Source organism: Colias croceus, chromosome 17, assembly GCF_905220415.1.
Source record: "Colias croceus chromosome 17, ilColCroc2.1".
Lineage (NCBI taxonomy): Eukaryota > Metazoa > Arthropoda > Insecta > Lepidoptera > Pieridae > Colias > Colias croceus.
This window is the reverse complement of record NC_059553.1, coordinates 7,347,105-7,367,726: the sequence shown is the minus strand read 5'-3', so window position 1 is coordinate 7,367,726 and position 20,622 is coordinate 7,347,105. Positions and strand designations below refer to the sequence as shown.

At 34.0% G+C, this 20,622-nt stretch overlaps 1 protein-coding gene across 11 annotated transcripts in view; it reads right to left on the bottom strand.

Annotated features, from left to right (window-relative positions):
* LOC123698829 (transient receptor potential cation channel trpm) overlaps positions 1-20,622 on the bottom strand; it is a 225,688-nt gene that overhangs the window by 132,123 nt on the left and 72,943 nt on the right. The window contains exon 1 of one of the 11 annotated variants that reach the window (XM_045645603.1): positions 15,763-15,816. The exons of the other annotated variants lie outside the window; for them this stretch is intronic. Coding sequence (XP_045501559.1) covers positions 15,763-15,792 — 30 coding nt within the window. The 5' untranslated portion in view covers positions 15,793-15,816. Of the gene's footprint in view, positions 1-15,762; positions 15,817-20,622 lie in introns of those variants that run through there. 11 annotated transcript variants of the gene reach the window in all.

The window sequence follows — 20,622 nt, the reverse complement described above, 5'->3', positions numbered from 1 at the left end:
TAATGTAAAATGCTTAATTGCAAAGTAAAATGCATTAAAACTCATGAATTTATGAACGCTATACGGCGCGGGTCAGCTTACACTGGTCAAGGTGAGTACAGTCGTTTAACTTTTTTAACGCGATTCTCCCGTTCCATATAATTAACGTCATGCTGGGGCTTCACTGGAAAAGAGATTCTATTCTTTCAGCGAATTTTTGAACGCGAAGATTTATTTTACAATTTAATGATGATTTTGTTGCGCGATACCCATCTTAAATGTGTTTTTTTACATACGTCTTAACGTATGATGCATTGTAGCACATTTTTGGAGAGGCTTCGCTGAATGGATGGATGGTTCGTTAATGTTCAAAGGGAAGAAGGAGGAAAATGTTTCCTTATAAAGAGAATGCTTGTTACAACCCTTCAATTTACTATTTTTCAATACAAGTAGACGATAGTAGCATAAACATAATTTGGAAAAATCAAATCTTTACAAAGGTTTTTCGCAAACCCTATTTCAACAAAATAAAAGAGTTCATGTGAGTGTCAACCTTTATTGTTTCATGAAATCTCAATCGATTTCAATTTCGCACTAGCTTAACAAGATGGAAAAGCCATTAACTTTTTGCTTTGATCTATACAAAACTATACTTTCACACCTAACTTGGCAAGTTGGTGTGAAAGGGATAAAAAAACATACAGGCGTCATTCAAGGTCATATTTTCTTGTGACAAGTTAATGTTCATAGTGCAATCTCCAGTGTATTAGATATTATAAGCTTCTTGGGTAAAGCTGATTGGTTGATTTTATCAACGCATGTGACATACCGTTTGGCTCATAATGTTGATTAGAATCTGGAAGGTTTAGTTCAACCTAATCTCTAGATGTACAATACATCTAGAGATAATTAATGGTTTCCTCTACTTTTGCTTTTCGCCTAATATTATTTATTGTGTATTTTTTTTAAACTGAATGTGTATTTCCGGTACTCGATTAACGAGAGTTATAAATTGTGGTAATACGATCCAAAAATATAATACATATGGGTCATTATACAAAAATGGGGTAACTCAATGTCACCAGCCAATTTATACAAAGTCTTATTATATTTTAATCAAATAACAATCTATTTTAAAACAATAAAGCGTCCTTTATTTGGTCACTCACTTTCACTTCTTTATTTAAAATACAAATTGATAAAAAAACAAAATTAATACTTAAATAATCAGTACTTTGGCATGTCACAACTCCGAAAACCAACAATCAAGTGACTATTTTATAAACATTATCATTGATTAGAGAAAACTTACTAATTCAGGACAATCTTTGATATACATAGTATTATAAAGTATAACTTTCATAACGAAATGTTTAACATTTTATTTAAAAAATAAAAATAAACTTTGTCATCGTTTTTATTGGTCAGTCCGTTGTGTGTTTTTTAAATTTGAAATTCTCGCTAAATATCACCAAGTCGAGGCTAAATCCCTGTCTAAATATTAATGTTGGTAATGAAGTTACTTGTGCATCCCATATTTTGATGGCCGTCATAACTGTAATAGCGCTAGGGTTGTGTTTGTCCTCTAAATTCGTGCTGCGCCAGTCAACATTTCAGTCCTATGGTGAGTCATTATTTTATTGTTAATCTGATTTTTATTTTTATTCATACATGGTTAACTATGATTTGTAAAAATATAGTTTGTTGATATTAGAAATAAGGCAAAAAATTATAATTTGTGATTATAATCTCATATTAAGTCCCTTTTTATCAATCCGCTGGCATCAGTCCTATGTCAGATATCGCGCCAGTGGACTCACGCGACCCCATAGTACTGATGATTCTATCGTTTTTGAGAACTTTTATCTTGATTGCTATTGGTATAAGCATTTCTATTTGATATTTCAGTTTAACACATCATGCGCCACGCTAAAAGAAACTGAATTTGACTAGGGAAGAAACATTTAAAAAAGAGTAGCAAAGAAAAGAGCTATTGAAACAAACTACTAATAATTTTATTTAAAAGATCTTATTTTATTTTAATAATTGATTTTGATGCTTTCAGGGCATAGCTTGTTATATGTATTTATTAGATAAATACGTAAACGTATAATATTGTGAAGTAAAATTACCTCAAAATAACATAAAAGTTAATTATTTTAATAACATTATAAAAATGTCAAAAGGCTCTTATGAAAACTGAGATGAGACTTTCATTCAAGCCTTTGGTTAAAAACCATGAACCATTTTATGAAAATTAGTACTTTTAACATAAATAATGTTAGATTTTTAGGGCTCCGAACCTCAAAAGGAAAAAACAGAACCCTTATAGGATCACTTTGTTGTCCGTTTGTCTGTTAATACGTTTTTTTGAAGCGCGTGGAGGTATCAATTTGAAATTTATATTGAATACTCAACATTAAGAACCCTTGGGGCTGTAAAAAATGAAACTTATAACGCAACGCAATTAAAAGATACCTACATCCGTTAATACTGCAAATTTCCGCAAAATTAAATATTCGCAAGGGAATAAAAAAATACACAGGATGCTTGCCGTGTATACAGTCTTAAAATATGGTAAAAAGCAACGTCTTATAACACAGATAAAGGAAAAAATGCTAAAAGTGTAAATTTTAAGTTACAAACATAATAAAAAATAGGTTTGTTAGGAGTCCAACTCGCACTTGGCCGTTTTTTTTGTTTCTATTGTTTGTGAATTACTTGAAATATTAAGTAAAACTAAGTCAAAGTAGTAAGTTAAGTAAGAGAGTAAGAATATTCACGTTGCGTTAAATGTCAGAAGGCTGTTTTGAAAATTGAGACATTGTTTCTTCCCAGTATCACAATATATTATCAATTATCATTTTTAAATGTAACTAAGTGATTTTAATACTTAAAAGACATGTGCCATTATTAAAACTGCGAGATTTGTAGTAATTTTCATTGAATTTCTTTAAGAATATTACAAAATTGTGTTTTTTATCAGTACTATGTTAGCCTTGTCAGTCCCCTGGAGGCCAAATCCAGAAAATTTAAAATATCTCACAATCTACTTAAAAAAGTGGCTGGCCCGATTTGGAACAATATATTCATTAGATTAGCTATCATATACACCCTAATTTGTAATAATCTGATATAAAAAATATAGTAAACAAAATATCCTTAAAAGTTACCCCATTTTTGTATAATCACCCATATATCTAATAATTAACCAATCAAAATTAAGCAAAAGCTTCAATTTATTTCACCTGTAAAATAATTAATTTTAAATACTCCTTGGGAATAACCCTTTATTCTTACCTTTTGAATTCCTGATTGAAGTACGATTGAAATAAAACTCTCCAATAACGAATCTATAGATATACATATTGTATTACAAAGGAAACCTATTCAAGAGGTCTCGTAAAGGTCATTGAAAACTGTAATGAAACATTTCTAGAGTTGTTGAGATTTATGAGGATATAATATTTATTATTCTATTATTTCCCTGACTGATTTTTCATTGCTTTATAGTTTACAACTACATATCAAAATATAGTTTAGCGCTACTTACATCGTTACGGCTACGCTACGACACTTCAAAATAAATGTTACGGTACTTTTTGACCAGTCAATCTTTCAATCTTTAATAATAGTATGGTAAAATATTATTTTCTTACAATGTAGGCTTTGTAAATTTGTATGTCACCAAGAAGAATCGTTTACTTAAATAATACACCGTATTTATATTTTAACAAATAATTGAAAAACCTGAACATGAATACGTCACATCAGGTTTAAAAGAGAATTTTTTCATTGACCATTCTGTAATCACGCGACCAGTTTGGTTGATCCTTGTACCTAGTTCAAATACGATATTCTGAAAGAACTGTGAACCGATGATAGTTCAAGTTACACTGGACGGTTCGGCACAAAGACTACGGCCCTAATTCGGTCAGTTCAATTAGTTTGAGTCAATGTTAGTACAGTTTTTTGGGAACAAGTGTAGGTACAATGTACACAGTTAGCTTTAAAATACAACTTTAAATATAATAGACTTTTTATATTTGATCTCCAGATAAACTTACATAAAGCACTGATTCATAACTCGATAGAAATTCCGATTTATTTTTACAGTTATTAAAGTCTTTACTTCTACTTGCGTTAAATGTTAATGTAATTTTTAAGCTATTGCATAGCTTCTATCGCGGGCCTTGAGCGCGGGGACCGAATCGAGAAATTCCGTAACGAAAAAACCACACGCTCCCCACTCCGACAGGCGGAGGTGTGGCTTGAAGGCATGCTTTACCACGGCAGTCCCCGAGTGCCACACGTCGTTTTTTTTATATTTATCTTTCCTTAATTTAATCACTACCTCTTCAGCTTTCTTAAAACTTAATTTTTTATCCTGGTTAGGAAGGAGCAAATACAAAGGTTATTGTGTACAACGATTCTTCCATTTCCCAAATAAAGAACGTCGTAGGCCGTGGCCAAACCCTAGAAAGAAAATTTAGAAAACAAAAATAATTATATCGTTGACATAGAGACACTAGGTAGGATCTAGGTATTTGCGTGTACCAACACCTATAGTTTTTCTAGACACGCAATAAAGTGCTTACCCGTTAAAATTATAACCCAACAATTTATGCTAATGAGCCTCGGGAACAATATGTCGTGACATTTATTTTTTGTACTCATAATAAAGAATGAAAAGTGAAAAATTTAGGTCAGTAATGTTTCATAGATATTTAGGTTGACGGTTTATGAAGTTAACAGTTCACTTGTTATCACTTATCTACATTTTTATTACAATACAATGAGCGTGAGCTTTTAAAATTTATAACTAGCTATCCCGGCAGATGTCGTTCTGCCTTTCCCTTATCACTTTGAGGTAAGTATATGAACACAAAATTTCATAAGAATCGGTAAAGCCGTTTCGGAGTTTAACTTCAAACACCGCGACACGAGAACTTTACATAATATTAGAATATTGTAGAAAATTGCGGCATAGTTTAGATACTGACTAATGTTTGAAATCTTGGCACTAGCTGCACAGAGCACTGCATACTACTTCTATATACCTAAGAAGCTTGGTGAAAGATATCGATATTCTATTAAAACCTCGTTTCTGCATCTACTTCTATAATTTAGAAATTAAAGACTTTTTAACGGATTTTAAACGCGATTTAATCATTATATTATTTTCCCGACGTTTCGAACACTTTACAGCGAGCGTGGTCACGGAGACTGACGCGACTTAATAATATAATGATTAAATCGCGTTTAAAATCCGTTAAAAAGTCTTTAATTTCTAAATGTATAATACTCGCGTAAAATCAAACCCTAGAAAATACTACTTCTATAATGCTACAAATAAACCTTAGTATTATCTTATAACAGCTCAAATAAATACGGATGAATGCATGTATGGATTTATGTTTGTTACACTTTCAAGCTAAAACACCTCATTGGATCCCTATAAATTTGGTTGATACATAGATAGATCAAAAATAGATTAATTAATATAACTAGACTAGCATATTCGCTACTTAGGTAAGTACTTAACCAATACAATATAACTGCACAAACTTTTGAATTTTTTTCGGGTCGGTCTTCATCGGGATATTTCCTAATTGTCAGTGAAACAAGAGAGAAGTGTAGCTGATAAAAACCTTATCATACAGCAGTACTTACATTTAATCATTTATTAGGTGAAAATTGTTCATTCAATATGAAACCCAATTGAATTAATATCATTCCATGTTTACTGAACAAGATAATTCGCGGTAAACAGAGATTACACATAAATGAATATAATGATATATTAGGTACATTCCCGAATTAACTCCTATAATCTGGATAATACAATTGGGATTATATTAGACGTTATTGTAAACGGATTTGGTAATGATCTACAATTAGTTTGATTGAATTTCAAATGTCTCATTAGTGTAATAGTTACAATTGCTCTAGAGTCCGTGTTAAACTCCAGGTATTGTTATTTTATGTGTTTCAAAATATATCTTCAATATAAAAAAAGTCAACATCATAAAAAACATTAACATTTTATTTTGTCTTGTTAAATAAAATCAAAATTGTTACTTCTGAGAACTTCTTACAATAATGTCTATATTAATATAAACTAAATCTTTTCTTTAATACGGAACAATATCCTTAAATACTTTAATGTTTTCTTTCCTTACTCAAGTAAGTTGTAATTGCACGCCTCATAAGCGAAGCGTTGAGGTGGGTACTACTGTCACTTCCCGCAAAACATCTGATTTTTCAAACTTAAAATGTCTTTATGTATCATACATTGCACTTGTAAGATAATACATACACACACATATTAAGAAAAAACACTATTTTTAACATTCATGATATTTTTGTTGTCATTTTTGTTATTTAAACTAGTTAAAAAACAGTTTAAAAAAGTTTTGTCTTGGACGTCCGTGTGTCTGTATGTGCGGAGGATTTTCTTGTTAACACGATAGCGACTGAAATACTTTACTAATCGAGTCTTTTTTTTTCTCTTACGCTTGAGTATGCTCAGAAATAGAACCCTTTCATTTTTCAGGGTCTGATTCGATGTGGTTTAATTGTTATTAAATAAACAAAAAAAAATATCGATTTTATTTTATTTTTTATTTATGACTTACTTGACTTATTGTCCTATGTCCCCTATGTGGGGCAGAGGGCGTCCACAGTGCGCCGCCATCGGGTTCTATCTTGGGCTACGCTCTTCACCTCCGGCCACGTCAACCCAATCGCCTTAGCTTCCGCCGCCACCGAACGTCGCCAGGATTGCCTAGGACGGCCACGCTTCCTTTTCCCTTGGGGAGTCCACTCCAGGGCTTGCCTGGGTATATGCGATGTGTTTCTTCTAAGAGTGTGGCCGATCCATTTCCACTTGCGGCGTGAAATTTGGCGCAAAATCAGCGTCTCGTGGCAGCGTTCCAGCAGTTGTTCGTTTGATATTTTCTCGGGCCAGTAAATTCTTAATATTTGGCGGAGGCATCGGTTGACGAAGACCTGGATTCTTTGCGTGATAGCTTTAGTAACTCTCCACGTTTCACTACCATATAACAGGACACTTTTTACGTTGGAGCGAAATATTTTAAATTTCACTCCACGTGTTAGCTTCTTCGATTGCCATATGGATCGTAGCTGCGCGAAGGTTGCCCTTGCTTTGGCGATTCGTGAAGCGATGTCCTCTTCGGTTCCTCCTGTATTGGACACCACACTGCCTAAATAGGTAAATTGCTGGACACGCTTTATCTGCTGGGATCCTAGTGTTAGCGCTTGTGGATTTCTTCCTTCGGTTCGCATTTCTTTCGTCTTCAGGGTGTTAATTTTTAGTCCACATAATGCAGCCTCGCGTTGAAGGTCGTCGAGTTTGGATTGCATGTCAGCGTGTTTGTGACTGAGCAGACACAGGTCGTCAGCATAGTCAAGGTCATCTAGTTGCTCGGTCAACCCCCACTCTATACCGCGTCGCTTTCCGTCATTGACTTTGTGCATTATGCCATCCAGAACAACTAAAAACAACAGAGGAGATAACAAGCATCCCTGCCTTACCCCTGCGCTGACACCTATATCATCGGAAATAAGCCCGTCATGTGCCACCTTGCATGCGTATTTTTTATAAAGTGCTCTCAGCATGTTGATGATCTTGCTTGGAACGCCTATTTCCTCAAGTCGGCACCAGATACTACACCACGTGACTGTGTCAAAAGCCTTTTCGAAGTCGACAAAGGTGAGATAGATCTCCCGTTGCCATTCTGATGCTTCTTCCAGTATGATTCTTAATGTGTTAATCTGGTCCGTACATGAGCGGTTGGGGCGAAAGCCTGCCTGCTCCCTCCGAAGGATAGGTTCCACAGCCTTAGTTATTCTATTTAATAGTATCCTTGTGAGCACTTTGGATGGAGTTGAGAGCAGGGTGATGCCTCTCCAGTTACCGCATTGGCTGAGGTCTCCTTTTTTCGGAACCGTTATAAGCAGGCCCTTGTTCCATTCATCTGGCAATTCTTCCGTCGTCCAAATTCTCTCCAAAAGAGGTGTTAGTGCTCGGGCGGAGAGTTCGATGTCGGCTTTTAGCATTTCCGCCGTAAGAAGGTCGATTCCCGGGGCTTTGTTATTCTTTAGGGAGAGAATAGCCATTTTAATTTCCTCCTTTGAGGGGCTAGACGTGTTGATGTCCAGAAGATGAGATGCGAGCGCAGTACCCGTTGAGTCCTGGCGATCCGTCGGTGATGAATGAAATACACTTTTGAAATGTTCACGCCAGCGGGCCAGCTGGCCTTCAGAGGTTGTGATAAGACGGCCGTCGATATCGCGGAGTGCACGTTTTCTATACCCTCGTTTTCCAGTAAGTGATTTCGTGGCATTGTATAGATCTCTTACGTTTCCGGCATCAGCGGCTCTCTGTGCTTGTTCAGCGATACCATTAGCCCAGTTTCTTCTATCTCTTCGGGTACTGCGGTAAATACTTCGCCGTAGTTGACGATACTTTTCTCTGGCGTCTGCTCGTTCGCTATCATCCGTTGATGTTTGGATTTTCAGATTCAGTTCTCTCCGGGTTTCAATTAGATCCCAGGTTAAGTGGGAAATCCATTCATCACGCTTTCTTGGTCGGTGCCCTAGGATAGAAGCGCTTGTTTCCTGGTAGGCTGTCTTGATGAATTTCCACGTCTCATCTATATTATCTGTATCCAGAGGAAGTCCAGAGAAGCGGTTGCGCAGCTCTAATGCAAACTCTCGTCGAACTTCGGGTTCCTTAAGTTTGCTCACGTCATACCTACGTCCCATCTTACTAGCACCGGATGTTCGGTTTACAGTTGCAAGCTTCAATCTGACTTCAGCTACCATCAGCAGGTGATCGCTGTCGATATCAGCACCTCGTCTGTTTCGGACGTCCAAGAGAGAAGTGCGCCAGGTGCGGCTGATTGCCAGATGGTCGATCTGGTTTCGTGTCACTCCGTCCGGAGAAAGCCATGAGTATTTATGGATGTCTTTGTGTGGAAAGAGGGTATTTTTTATTTATAGTGTACTCAAAATTCACCATTATAAACTCGATTCTTTATACTATAAGCCAAGGTTTAAAAAAATAAGTTGGTAGTCAGTCCCTTAAACCTGCGCAGTTTCACATCTAGGTGGGGCCACAAGAAAAATAGCTCAATTATTACGGTACCGCTTTCTTTACTTTTCCAACTGTTTTGAGACAGTGCAAGAGCATTGGCACATGAGAACAAGTGTATCTACATACTTATATTATATACACCTTTATAAATAATCAATTTTATTTTAAAGGATGAGATTATGAGGCGTGCACTTTTGGATTTTCCAAACTTTTTTGTAACATTATGATGTCTGATAATATTCACTATTTTCCAATTCTAAAACCTCTATAAATAACCCAAACATTTCTATATTTCTCGTAAGCAAAGGCCACATGTAAACATCAATTTGTAACAGAACACACAACATTTATAATTCTCAAAACCGAGGCTTAAATAAAATAAATCTCATTAGTCTCCTGTCACAGGAAATCTCAAGTCGTTTCGAGGCAGAGATTAAATTTTAACGATAAATATTCATAAGAGATCTAATAACGGTTAGTACTTAAGTTTGAAATTCATTTGTTTAATTCCTTGTCATTTTTAGAGTTGATAAGTTACTAAAAAAACGGAATGATTTCTTTCTTTTTCGCCTTCTCAGTTTCAAAAATAAGTAAACCGCGATCACTAGGTGTCAATAACGCTTTCTGCTGGGACGTATTTCTTATTAGAGCTAGCGCGCAAGAGCAACTTTTGTCTCCGCAACTATTTTGTCTCTCCCATCAACTCTATGGGCTAGTAAGAAAGTGCGCGCACGTAGCGACGCAACTCCCCATGGAGTAGATGGGAGAGACAAAATAGTTGCGGGGACAAAAGTTGCTCTTGCGCGCTAGCTCTACTTTACAAGTTTTACCCAACGGCTATATTATTAGCTTTGATAAAAATATATTATGTGCTAATCCAGATAATATTATTCACGCTTTACTTTATCTAGATCCCATTTTACAGTAAAAGTGTAAGAGTGTCTTTGTTAACATCAGACAAACAACAACACCTAGTCTACATAATATAATGATTTAAAGACGTAGGTATATAAAAACTATAAAAATATTAAAGTCTCGTCATCTGGGCATATGACTACTCAACTACGAATATAAATGGTAGGTATACAGTTATTATAATCAGTAAAAAAATAATTTCTGAAATGCTAATGTCATTCTACGACCCATTATTTCTTCAGGAATTTACTATTGGATACAATAAATATTGTGGTACTTTTATAGCTAACAGTATTTGTAATAGGATATTTTATTATTCAGGCTTCAGAATTACCGTTATTTTATGCATGGGCACGTGATGAAACCTCTGGTCCCTACAGTCCTTAAATTTTTACATTATTGAAACTCCTTTTGTGACGCTAATAGGTATTAAAAACGTTGATTTAAATTTTAATGACTCGTGCCACAAAATATCATTTAGATGAATATAAAAATTACAGTTTAAATTCATGTATTATCCAACAATTTTAATTGTAAGGGAGAGAATTGTATACTTATCAAAACACCTAAATAATATGTTTACCTTAAATGATGAAGAATTGTTATGCTTTTTCAAAATGTAAGCACAATATACAGTATGATCACAGTATTACAATAATATTATTTACTATAGATATTGTAATACTGTAGTATGATATTACGTTGTACACTTACTCATTTTAATTTGTTCTTATATTCATCATATGAATTTAGGTTTAATAAAATTATAGAATAGCATTGTTGTAGCTTAACGTATCCGAATAACACATTAGCTGTTAGCTTTATAGCTTTTGTTTGTGTTTTGATCGCGACATAACCGTGAGGCATACCTAAGACTTAGTAGTATGTATTTTAGAAACATTAAAATTTGATAGTATCTAGTATAACATGCTCAAATAACTTCAAGCAAATTCTAGAACAATGAGGTAAAACCGCATTAATCTAAATAAATTTGAGTCCCTTTTCCCGTCCCCAGGTACTAAGTTATTGCTTATTGCTAACTTAGAAACAAGGACGCATCTCAAGAGACCAAGTGGAAAACTTAAATGCATAGCGAAATGAACGATTGTGCTGGTACCAAAGTTTTAATTAGAATTCTTTATGTTATTTGTTGGCGTATTTCAATAAACAGTTTAATTTTGGTTATCTATACTAATATTATAAAGAGGAAAGGTTTGTAATTATGTATGTTAGCGCGTTTAATTTAAAGCTAAAATTATATTTTAAAAGTAAATCAATTGATTAGCTTCATTAATTATTTTAACAATAACCAATTGGATAAAAGTGTTAACAATCATTTAATTATCGTGTAATAATAATATTTCATGTCGTATTCAAAATAACGATCAAAACAACACAAATAACACCTGTGCTGACTCACGCTGTCACACCACTCGAATAGTTGTTTTGATCGTACTATAAATAACGGTCGTCTGCAGTTGCAAGTCATTCTTGTCTTGACTTTGGTCGAGTAAAGATGTCTAAGAAATATTATATCAGTATTTAATTACGTAATACAACCACATTCTAACATCAGAAGTAGAAGATGAACCAGCCCTTACTCGGAATCCTGACAGGCTGGCACAAATTCTTCCATCATACTATGTGACAGTGTGTAACTGTCACTGTCACCATCATGACAGTATACCACTGTGGACTTCAACCTTCGAAAAAATTGAATTGAATTGACTTCAAGTAAACAAGGACACACAAGGATGAAGGAACTCGCACAGAGTGTGTTTTCTTGTGCGTTGTGTGAAGTAAATTTTTGTGGTGTGGAATATTGTAACGGTAATGTAGTTCATCAATATTAATGTGATGTGCAATCCGGGCGGTTGTCCAGGATATTTGAGCCTTTAATTGTGGTAAGCGAACGACGTGCTTATGTCGCAAATAATAAGTGTTTGATCCCAGGGAATTTGAATCCAATGTGGTGTCTTCGATGGCGCCCAGTGTAAGCTATTTTGGTGGTAAATTATTATTTTTCTGTATTTTGACAATTGAAAAACGCTTCTAAGCGAAGTCCAGTTGAATAAATCAATATTTGAGTTTGAGTTCATCATGTGGATGTGACTGAAGGTCAGTTTGGCCGAGCGGTTATGTTTTTGTTAATACATTGTTTTGAAACCACGAGATAAATTACCGTACTCATTTCAAATGAACGTACGAGGACGTTATAACTTGTGTTTTAACTTTTAATTATGTTCCAGGACTTATGGTTATCACTTGAGAGATGAGATACAGCCAGATGAGATAAAGCCGCTGTTCGCAGCAGGCAGAACTCGATAAGCTATCGAATCCTATGTACAAATATCATCAAATCACAATAATACAAGATAATGATTGCTATGAAGCGAAAAGTAAAAGCAATTGCTAGACTGCTATTGGTTCCTATGAATAGTACCAAAGCCAAATTTAGATGACCGTGTTAGCGGTAATGGAATCTAATTATGATAATCGACTGCCACTTGTCTGTACGGGTCTTCTGTGACTTAGTCTGACAACTGGGCAGATAATAATACAAATCGAATGCCACTTGTCTGTACGGGTCTTCTGTGACTTAGTCTGACAACTGGGCAGATATACAAATCGAATGCCACTTGTCTGTACGGGTCTTCTGTGACTTAGTCTGACAACTGGGCAGATAATAATACAATCGAATGCCACTTGTCTGTACGGGTCTTCTGGGACTTAGTCTGACAACTGGGCAGATAATAATACAATCGAATGCCACTTGTCTGTACGGGTCTTCTGTGACTTAGTCTTACAACCGGGCAGATAATAATACAATCGAATGCCACTTGTCTGTACGGGTCTTCTGTGACTTAGTCTTACAACTGGGCAGATAATAATACAATCGAATGCCATTTGTCTGCACGGGTTGTTACAACCGGGCGGGAAATAATAATAACCTGATTGTCACTTGTCTGACAACAGGACAAAGAAACAAATAATTTGAATACTTAAAACAAGTCTGAATGTCACCAGCGCGAACTATGTTATCATTCCAACAAGTGTGAATTATATCATTGATATTTTGAGTTTTGAATTAACGCTCAGAGCACGAGCTTCTTTCAGAATGGCCGTGTTAGCGCGTTTAATTTAAAGCTAAAATTATATTTTAAAAGTAAATCAATTGATTAGCTTCATTAATTATTTTAACAATAACCAATTGGATAAAAGTGTTAACAATCATTTAATTATCGTGTAATAATAATATTTCATGTCGTATTCAAAATAACGATCAAAACAACACAAATAACACCTGTGCTGACTCACGCTGTCACACCACTCGAATAGTTGTTTTGATCGTACTATAAATAACGGTCGTCTGCAGTTGCAAGTCATTCTTGTCTTGACTTTGGTCGAGTAAAGATGTCTAAGAAATATTATATCAGTATTTAATTACGTAATACAACCACATTCTAACATGTATGTATGTATATATGTATGGTTTTCACGCATAAACTACTGGACCAATTTGAAAAATTCTTTCACCATTAGAAAGCTGCATCTTTACTGAGCAACATAGGCTAGGTTTTTCCCGGAAATCCCACGGGAACGGGAACTATGAGGGTTTTTCTTTGAAAACGCAGGCGAGACCGCAGGCGGATAGCTAGTTAAAAATAAAGTCCTTGTGTTTCTTTTGTGAGAATATAATGAGAGTGCATAATAGCACTTTATATAATAGAGTCTACAATATTTACAATATTTATTAATTGTATTAGCTCTATCTCTAACTGTAAATAAGTATGTTCTTTATTCGTTTGGTATGGAAGCAACCGACTAATATAAAATTGTAATTTTCTGCTAAAGCTTTCATTGTTAGAAGATTTATATGCATAATTACATCATTATCCCTTTGTCTGAATCCTGAAATCCCTGTTAATAACGGCATAATTAAAAACGCTTCACAAAAACTGGCAATCCGTTCTAATTGACGTAAAATGAAAAAGACTCCGTCCTATGAAAGTCATGGTATAGTCACGTAGTTTCGAAAAGCTCTTTCATACCTGTTGAGCGAAGCCACTGAAATTTTAGCATAATTGACAGAACTATGTTACAGGAAGGGTGAATCGCTTTAATTATGTAACAAAGGTAAAATATTTAAAAGGTAATTGAGATGTATGGATATCAAATATTTGTCCTTTTATGGGTAAGTAAAAGTTTTGACGATCAGATTCTTCACACATTTTTGTGAACTGAATACAAAATTCAAATATGATAACAGTTAGGTATTATTAAGCTATTGCATAGCTTCTAAAACCGAATCGAGAAATTCCGTAACGAATAAACCTCACGCTCCCCAGTCCGACGGGCGGAGGTGGCTTGAAGGCATAGCATGCAATAGCTTTACCGCGGCAGTCCCCGAGTGCCACACGTCGTTTTTTATTTATATGTTAGGTATTTAACAAAGAACGTGAAAACTTTCTTGAAAGCAAGCATTAAATTTATAAAAATAATATTTATTTTTCGAGAAGAAGATCCAGTAATAGGATAGAAAGAAAAAAGTACCTAAATAGAAATGATAGTTTAACATTATTTCAAAATACCGAAGTCAACTAACAAGCAATCTTCAGTATGTTTCGCAGGACCCCATTAAAAGTTATATGTTTCAGTGAACAAAATTATTAATAACTTGTTCACTGTAAGGATTTTAGATGACCTCTTTCATCCATTTGTCATTTATTATATTAAATGTTTTCTAAAGCTTTACTTATACATATAACTAAACTAGTTGCGCTCCGCGGCTGCACCCGCGTGGCTCCGCTCCTGTTGATCTTAGCGTGATTATGTATCTATAGCCTTATTCGGTAAATGGGCTATCTAACACCGAAAGAATTTTTCAAATCGGTCCAGTAGTTCCTGAGATTAACAAACTCTTTAACTTCATAATATTAATTACTAGCTGCTCCGCGCGGTGTTACTCCCGTGGCTCCGCTCCTGTTGATCTTAGCGTGATTATGTATCTATAGCCTATAGCCTTATTCGGTAAATGGGCTATCTAACACCGAAAGAATTTTTCAAATCAGTCCAGTAGTTCCTGAGATTAACGCGTTTAATCAAACAGACAAACTCTATAGCTTTATAATATTATAGGTAGTATACATAAGTATCATAATTTCAGATGAAATAAAAAGCTATTTTAACAAAATTAGTGTCTGAAGGCAAATTCAGATACAGAACTTACTAACTAAATACTTTTGAATTAGAACTTCTTTCATAATTAATTCTTCTATTTTTTACGTTCTTTCTGTCTTTATTATTTACTTTTTACGGTCGTATCTTATTATTACACCTTTTAATACTTTTGTTCAATATAAATAATTCGCGAACTCTCTGGAAGAAGCGCACATTATTGAGTAAAACTCAGTTAAGTAAATCTTTTATCTATGCTACGTTCGAGACTTTAGAATTTAAAATAATACTATCACATAAACAATAATAATTGGGATTTCTTCAACAAAAACTGTTTAATTGGTCCCTGGTGATTCCACACCATAGAGCAATTACTGATTCAATCATCGAAGTAGATAAATTCCTTTTATTTCGAGCATTTTCTGTGATAAAATTTGGAGAAAACTGTACTCAATGGGGTTCCAGCTTTTTGTAGAGCATTTTATTCTAGTGTCTTTCTACTGAATAACGAGCACACTTGTTATTTTTAATCGGTAAGTATAGTAATTTGACTAAAAAGGTTCGATTACCTTAATATATTTTAGTGGTCCTGTAAACATAATTTCACATTATTCACATCAATCCATTCACTAGTTAACATACTAAAACTCAGAACTCATTATAATATCATCGCAAAAAATTACGACTCGGAAACATTATTTTCAACGACCGGCTAACTCACGCGCATGTGTGATACGAATGATCTTTGTATGTACATTTCAATGTAATATGTCCATCTCTTTTTAACCTATAACATGATGTACTATTGACACTCTTCCGTCTCATTCTCGATCGAATGCAATAAACCAGTCTAAAAAGACCTGACCCAGATCTTAAAACTTATGCACTCTGAAAATAGAGCGAGTGTACTAAAGATCATTATATTGTGGTTTATAGTTATTTGAGAGATGCGTAAATCATATAAATCTGTTCAAAACAACCAACTTTTTCCTAATAATATATTATATAAACAAAAAATATATTAAATTATAGATTATAATGCCGCTTTAATCAAGCACAATCAAGGTATAATTACCCTTTAAAATTGCCCAAAAATATTTCAGGTTAAAAGTGTACTTTAATCAACGCAAGACTTGATTGCTCTATTGCTCATAAATACATTTGCAGTATACCATTTCGAAGGGCACTATGCAAATTAGGTATGCCTAGATGTTAAGTAATTAGTGCTTCCTGGGGCCTGACCTTGGCCTCCTAACCTCTGGCTTAGACGTATGTGTGTTTAATGAACCAGTATTGTTCAACCCTTGCTTTATCCATAGGTACCCTGTACTATTAACAATTTAACATCTTTAGAACATAAAGAGATTTAGGTACACTTTTTTGAACAGCTCTATTAGCTAGCGGCATTTTATCTTTACATACCTTTCGTTTATTTTCGAATATTTATAAAAATAAGAACGCTTATAGTAGCCATTGTACCCAAGTCTTTCCTTATATTTAAGTCAAGCGTAACGGCTGTAAGCCTTATTTTGTGACACATGTTATTTCAAACGTTAAAGACAATTTCAAAAATGTGTCCTAAAGAAATAACACTAGTTAGAAATTGCTTCCAATCTTTAGAAAGGCAAGACGAAACTCAGCATTTTAGCGTTTGCTCCAAATTCTTGAATTCTTTCATTAGTTTGGATTATATGTACAATGTTACACGTATAAAGTTAATTTAAACCCCTATAAAATGTAGCAATTTCACGTATGCTCTAACAAGATTCTAGAATGTAGAATCGCAATTGAGCAAATGGAGGTAATGGCTTGGGGAAGACAAAATGGCGGACGGCACAAATAAGGTCTGTATAATGATGATTTATACGATGCTTTCTCGGTTATGTTTAATGAACTAGAATATTGTATGTACCCTATAACTATGTAAAATTAACAACTTATTTCTGTGCAGTTAGAAATTATGCCCGTGCCCGTGTCTTTGGTCCAACCTGGACCTTCCATTACCTACCCAAAAAATAACATAATATTATGTCAAGTTATATTCGAAATATCAATATTTTTTTTCACATCTATAAGATCCTTTGTATTAAGACATATTATTAGAAGGATATTATAAAGATTAAGTCTCTATTAATTTGGTCGGAAAAACTCAAGAATAACAAGACAATTAATGATAAGTTATGTACTTCAATGTAAGTAACTTAACTAAGTACGTATTTTTAGTAGAAAAAATACTATTCTGAACTCTCGAAGCGGGGTATCCAAAAGTCACGATGTAGGCCAATCATGAATAATATATGGTTGGTGGGTATCGGATACAGAGGAATTACGTAAAAATGTAAGATCCGTTGCGTTATCTTCTTATTTTTACTATCTCAGTTTTGGTAAAAATCTACAAATGTTTTCAAACGGATGTATTAATAAAGAAAATTTTACATCCATTGATATTCTAAATACAAGCTTGATTGAAATTGTTATTCGGTTATTATATTTTAATATAATAACCGAATAACAATATATAAGTTCCTAAAATTACGAAAACATGACACTGTACTAAGAAATGTATTTATCAGTGAGTACTGAACCTTGTGAATAATATTTGTCAGACTTTAAGTAAATGTAAAACAAGAATTAAAATGAGATGCAGAAAGGGTATGCATAATTACTCATCATCGCACAAGTGAATATTTTAAGTGACTTTCCGAATACTGCCTGAAAGCTGAAACGAGCGCAATCCAACGTGTACTAATTCCATAAAAAATATTCGTCTAAAAATATTTTCAAATAAAATTCTCTCTTTGACTACATGTCTGGATGCAAGCCAGTTACGATTGGGTAAATGCAACAAATTGCCTTGGTTGGATATTGTTCCAATTTGCTATTATATTCATTTTGTATTTCAATCGGAGTACATCATTAATTCAATGATCCTTTGCGGTTTTACTGAAGATGTAACAACGATTTTTCAAACTTGTAATAAGTAAATACGGTTAGATGCATCAGACAATGAACTCTGTACTAACAAAGTAATTGATAGTAATTTTCTTGCTTTTACATTTTTTTATTGATTACGATTCTGTAATGGCGTTGTAATCTAATCCTTTCTGCCGTTTTTTTCATATAAATTTAATGAAAAAATAATTGCCAATTACCAACAGACAAGATTTTTCGTATGCCAACATTTTTAAATGAAATCTATTATTTATTTTTCTCTTTAGACATCTATCTTATACCTATATATTTTAATGCATCTCATGCATAGGGACAGACATACAGAGAGCGGGAAGCGACTTTGTTTAATACTAAGTATTTAGTGATTACTTAATTTATTTATTTAATTCCTCTTTTATTTAAAGAAACAACTATGCGATTAACCCTTTAGCATCAAAGCTTGAATATAAAAATGAAATTAACCCTTAATACTAAGCCATTATGCCTGAACGTGACGCACCGCATTATTCTTATTATGTCAAGTAATTGAAAAACCTTGGCATTTACGAAATCGGGAATCTTATGTTCTGAGTAGTGTTGCCCAAATGCAAGAACAAGACGAGACTTAGCCAGTCTTGGTCTTGGTCTTGCGCCAATACACCTGGTCTTGGTCTTGGTCTTGGTCTTGCGCTCCCAGTCTTGGTCTTGGTCTTGGTCTTGCAGCAAGAGTCTTGCAAGTCTTGCAAGTCTTGCAATTACCTATTAGTCTATTACTATTTATTAAAGTTTACTTTAAATCTTAGAAAAACGTATTAGAATTGGAACATTGTGAGCTTGAATTATCATAGCCATAGTAAAGATCAAGCAGATTAATAAATAACTAGTAATGCGCATAGGTCCAGTTTTTCATATTCTTTGATACAGTTTTTTGCGTCTCATAGAATTCCTAAGCGTACCTACCTAGTTATACACCGAACTGTTACACCTAACTACTCAGTGAAATAGCGCTAAGTCCTAGTTGCAAGACGCAAGAGTCTTGCAGGCTATGTCTTGTTCTTGCTCAAGTCTTGCACGGTCAGTCTTGGTCTTGGTCTTGCTAAAAATACGCGGTCTTGTTCTTGGTCTTGGTCTTGCAAAAACGCAAGACGCAAGACCAAGACTGCAAGACCAAGAATGAATTTGGGCAACACTAGTTCTGAGCAAGTTCAGAGATATTACAAAGGTTTTTATTGGTACTCCATACAGTGAAAATAGCTTAATTGCTTGTATGACTCACGTTTTATGAGGTGAAAGATAGCATAATATATTGGGTTATAGGCAATTAATTGCACTTTCATTTTTTTCAGTGGAATCTCTACAGATTTTTTTCGCACAAGCAGGTCAATATCTTCAATGACACATTATTTTATCATCTCACTCTTGACTCTTGTCTTTCAGCCTTCCTGGATGAAAGAATTTTTGAAATCGGACCTGAGATTAGTGCGTTCAATTAAACAAACAAACTCTTCAGCTTTATAATATTAAGTATAGATTTAAATTCGCTGAAACACCATATATTATGTATGTATACGACAAACATAGTATTATAATGTGCGTTGCACTGATATCTTGGTGAACTATTTTATCATTATTTTATCGGTAAATGTGATTGACAGAATCGATATCACGGTATCAGTCATTTCTGTTTACTTTCGATGAGTTTATCCAAAGTTTACTCAAAAAGGAAATGTTCGTTGACTTATTTCATACTACATGAATCATCATTTAAGTATGTTTCATATTATAAATTGGTAATAATGTGACTAATAACATTTAAAGGATAGGCTTAATGATGTTCTAAACATTATTCTTCATCTTTCAACGATCAAAAAGTGTTTAAATCCTTTTTAATTTATTTCACTGGTCTTATTTATTTATTTATTTATACTATCTTTTAACAATATTCTACCCTCATTAAGAATTAAGAAACGTATGCATGTTTACAAAACATAACGAAAAATGATGTTCAATCCCTATTTTTTTATTTGCAATCACAATCTCACGATGTTAAGCTGATGCTGTCTGAGATGCTACGCGCTTCCCTAGTAGGTACGCGTTCACTCTACGCTTGAAGACCAAGAACCATCTAAGTGCACAATACCATCTTGATTGATAGATTACACTATACGCTATTCACTTGAACTACAATACCACTAATCAACCGGCTTAGCTTGCATTGATGTTAATTGATGTATGCTCTACTACAAAACATATTAGTTTACTATTGACGAAGCTGCCAAACAATATTATTAATTTAATTCTATTTTATACATATCAATTAGTGGAAAATTAGAGTTTTATTTTCGTATGCTGTTGCTTTAAACAGTACGATATAAAAAAAAATATCGAATTATTTAATAAGAGATATATAAGCTCTCCTTTTTTGTTCACAATTTATTGGTTTTTTTATTCGGTATATAAGATTAAATTTTAATAGCTATGATATTTGTAGAAGTTCG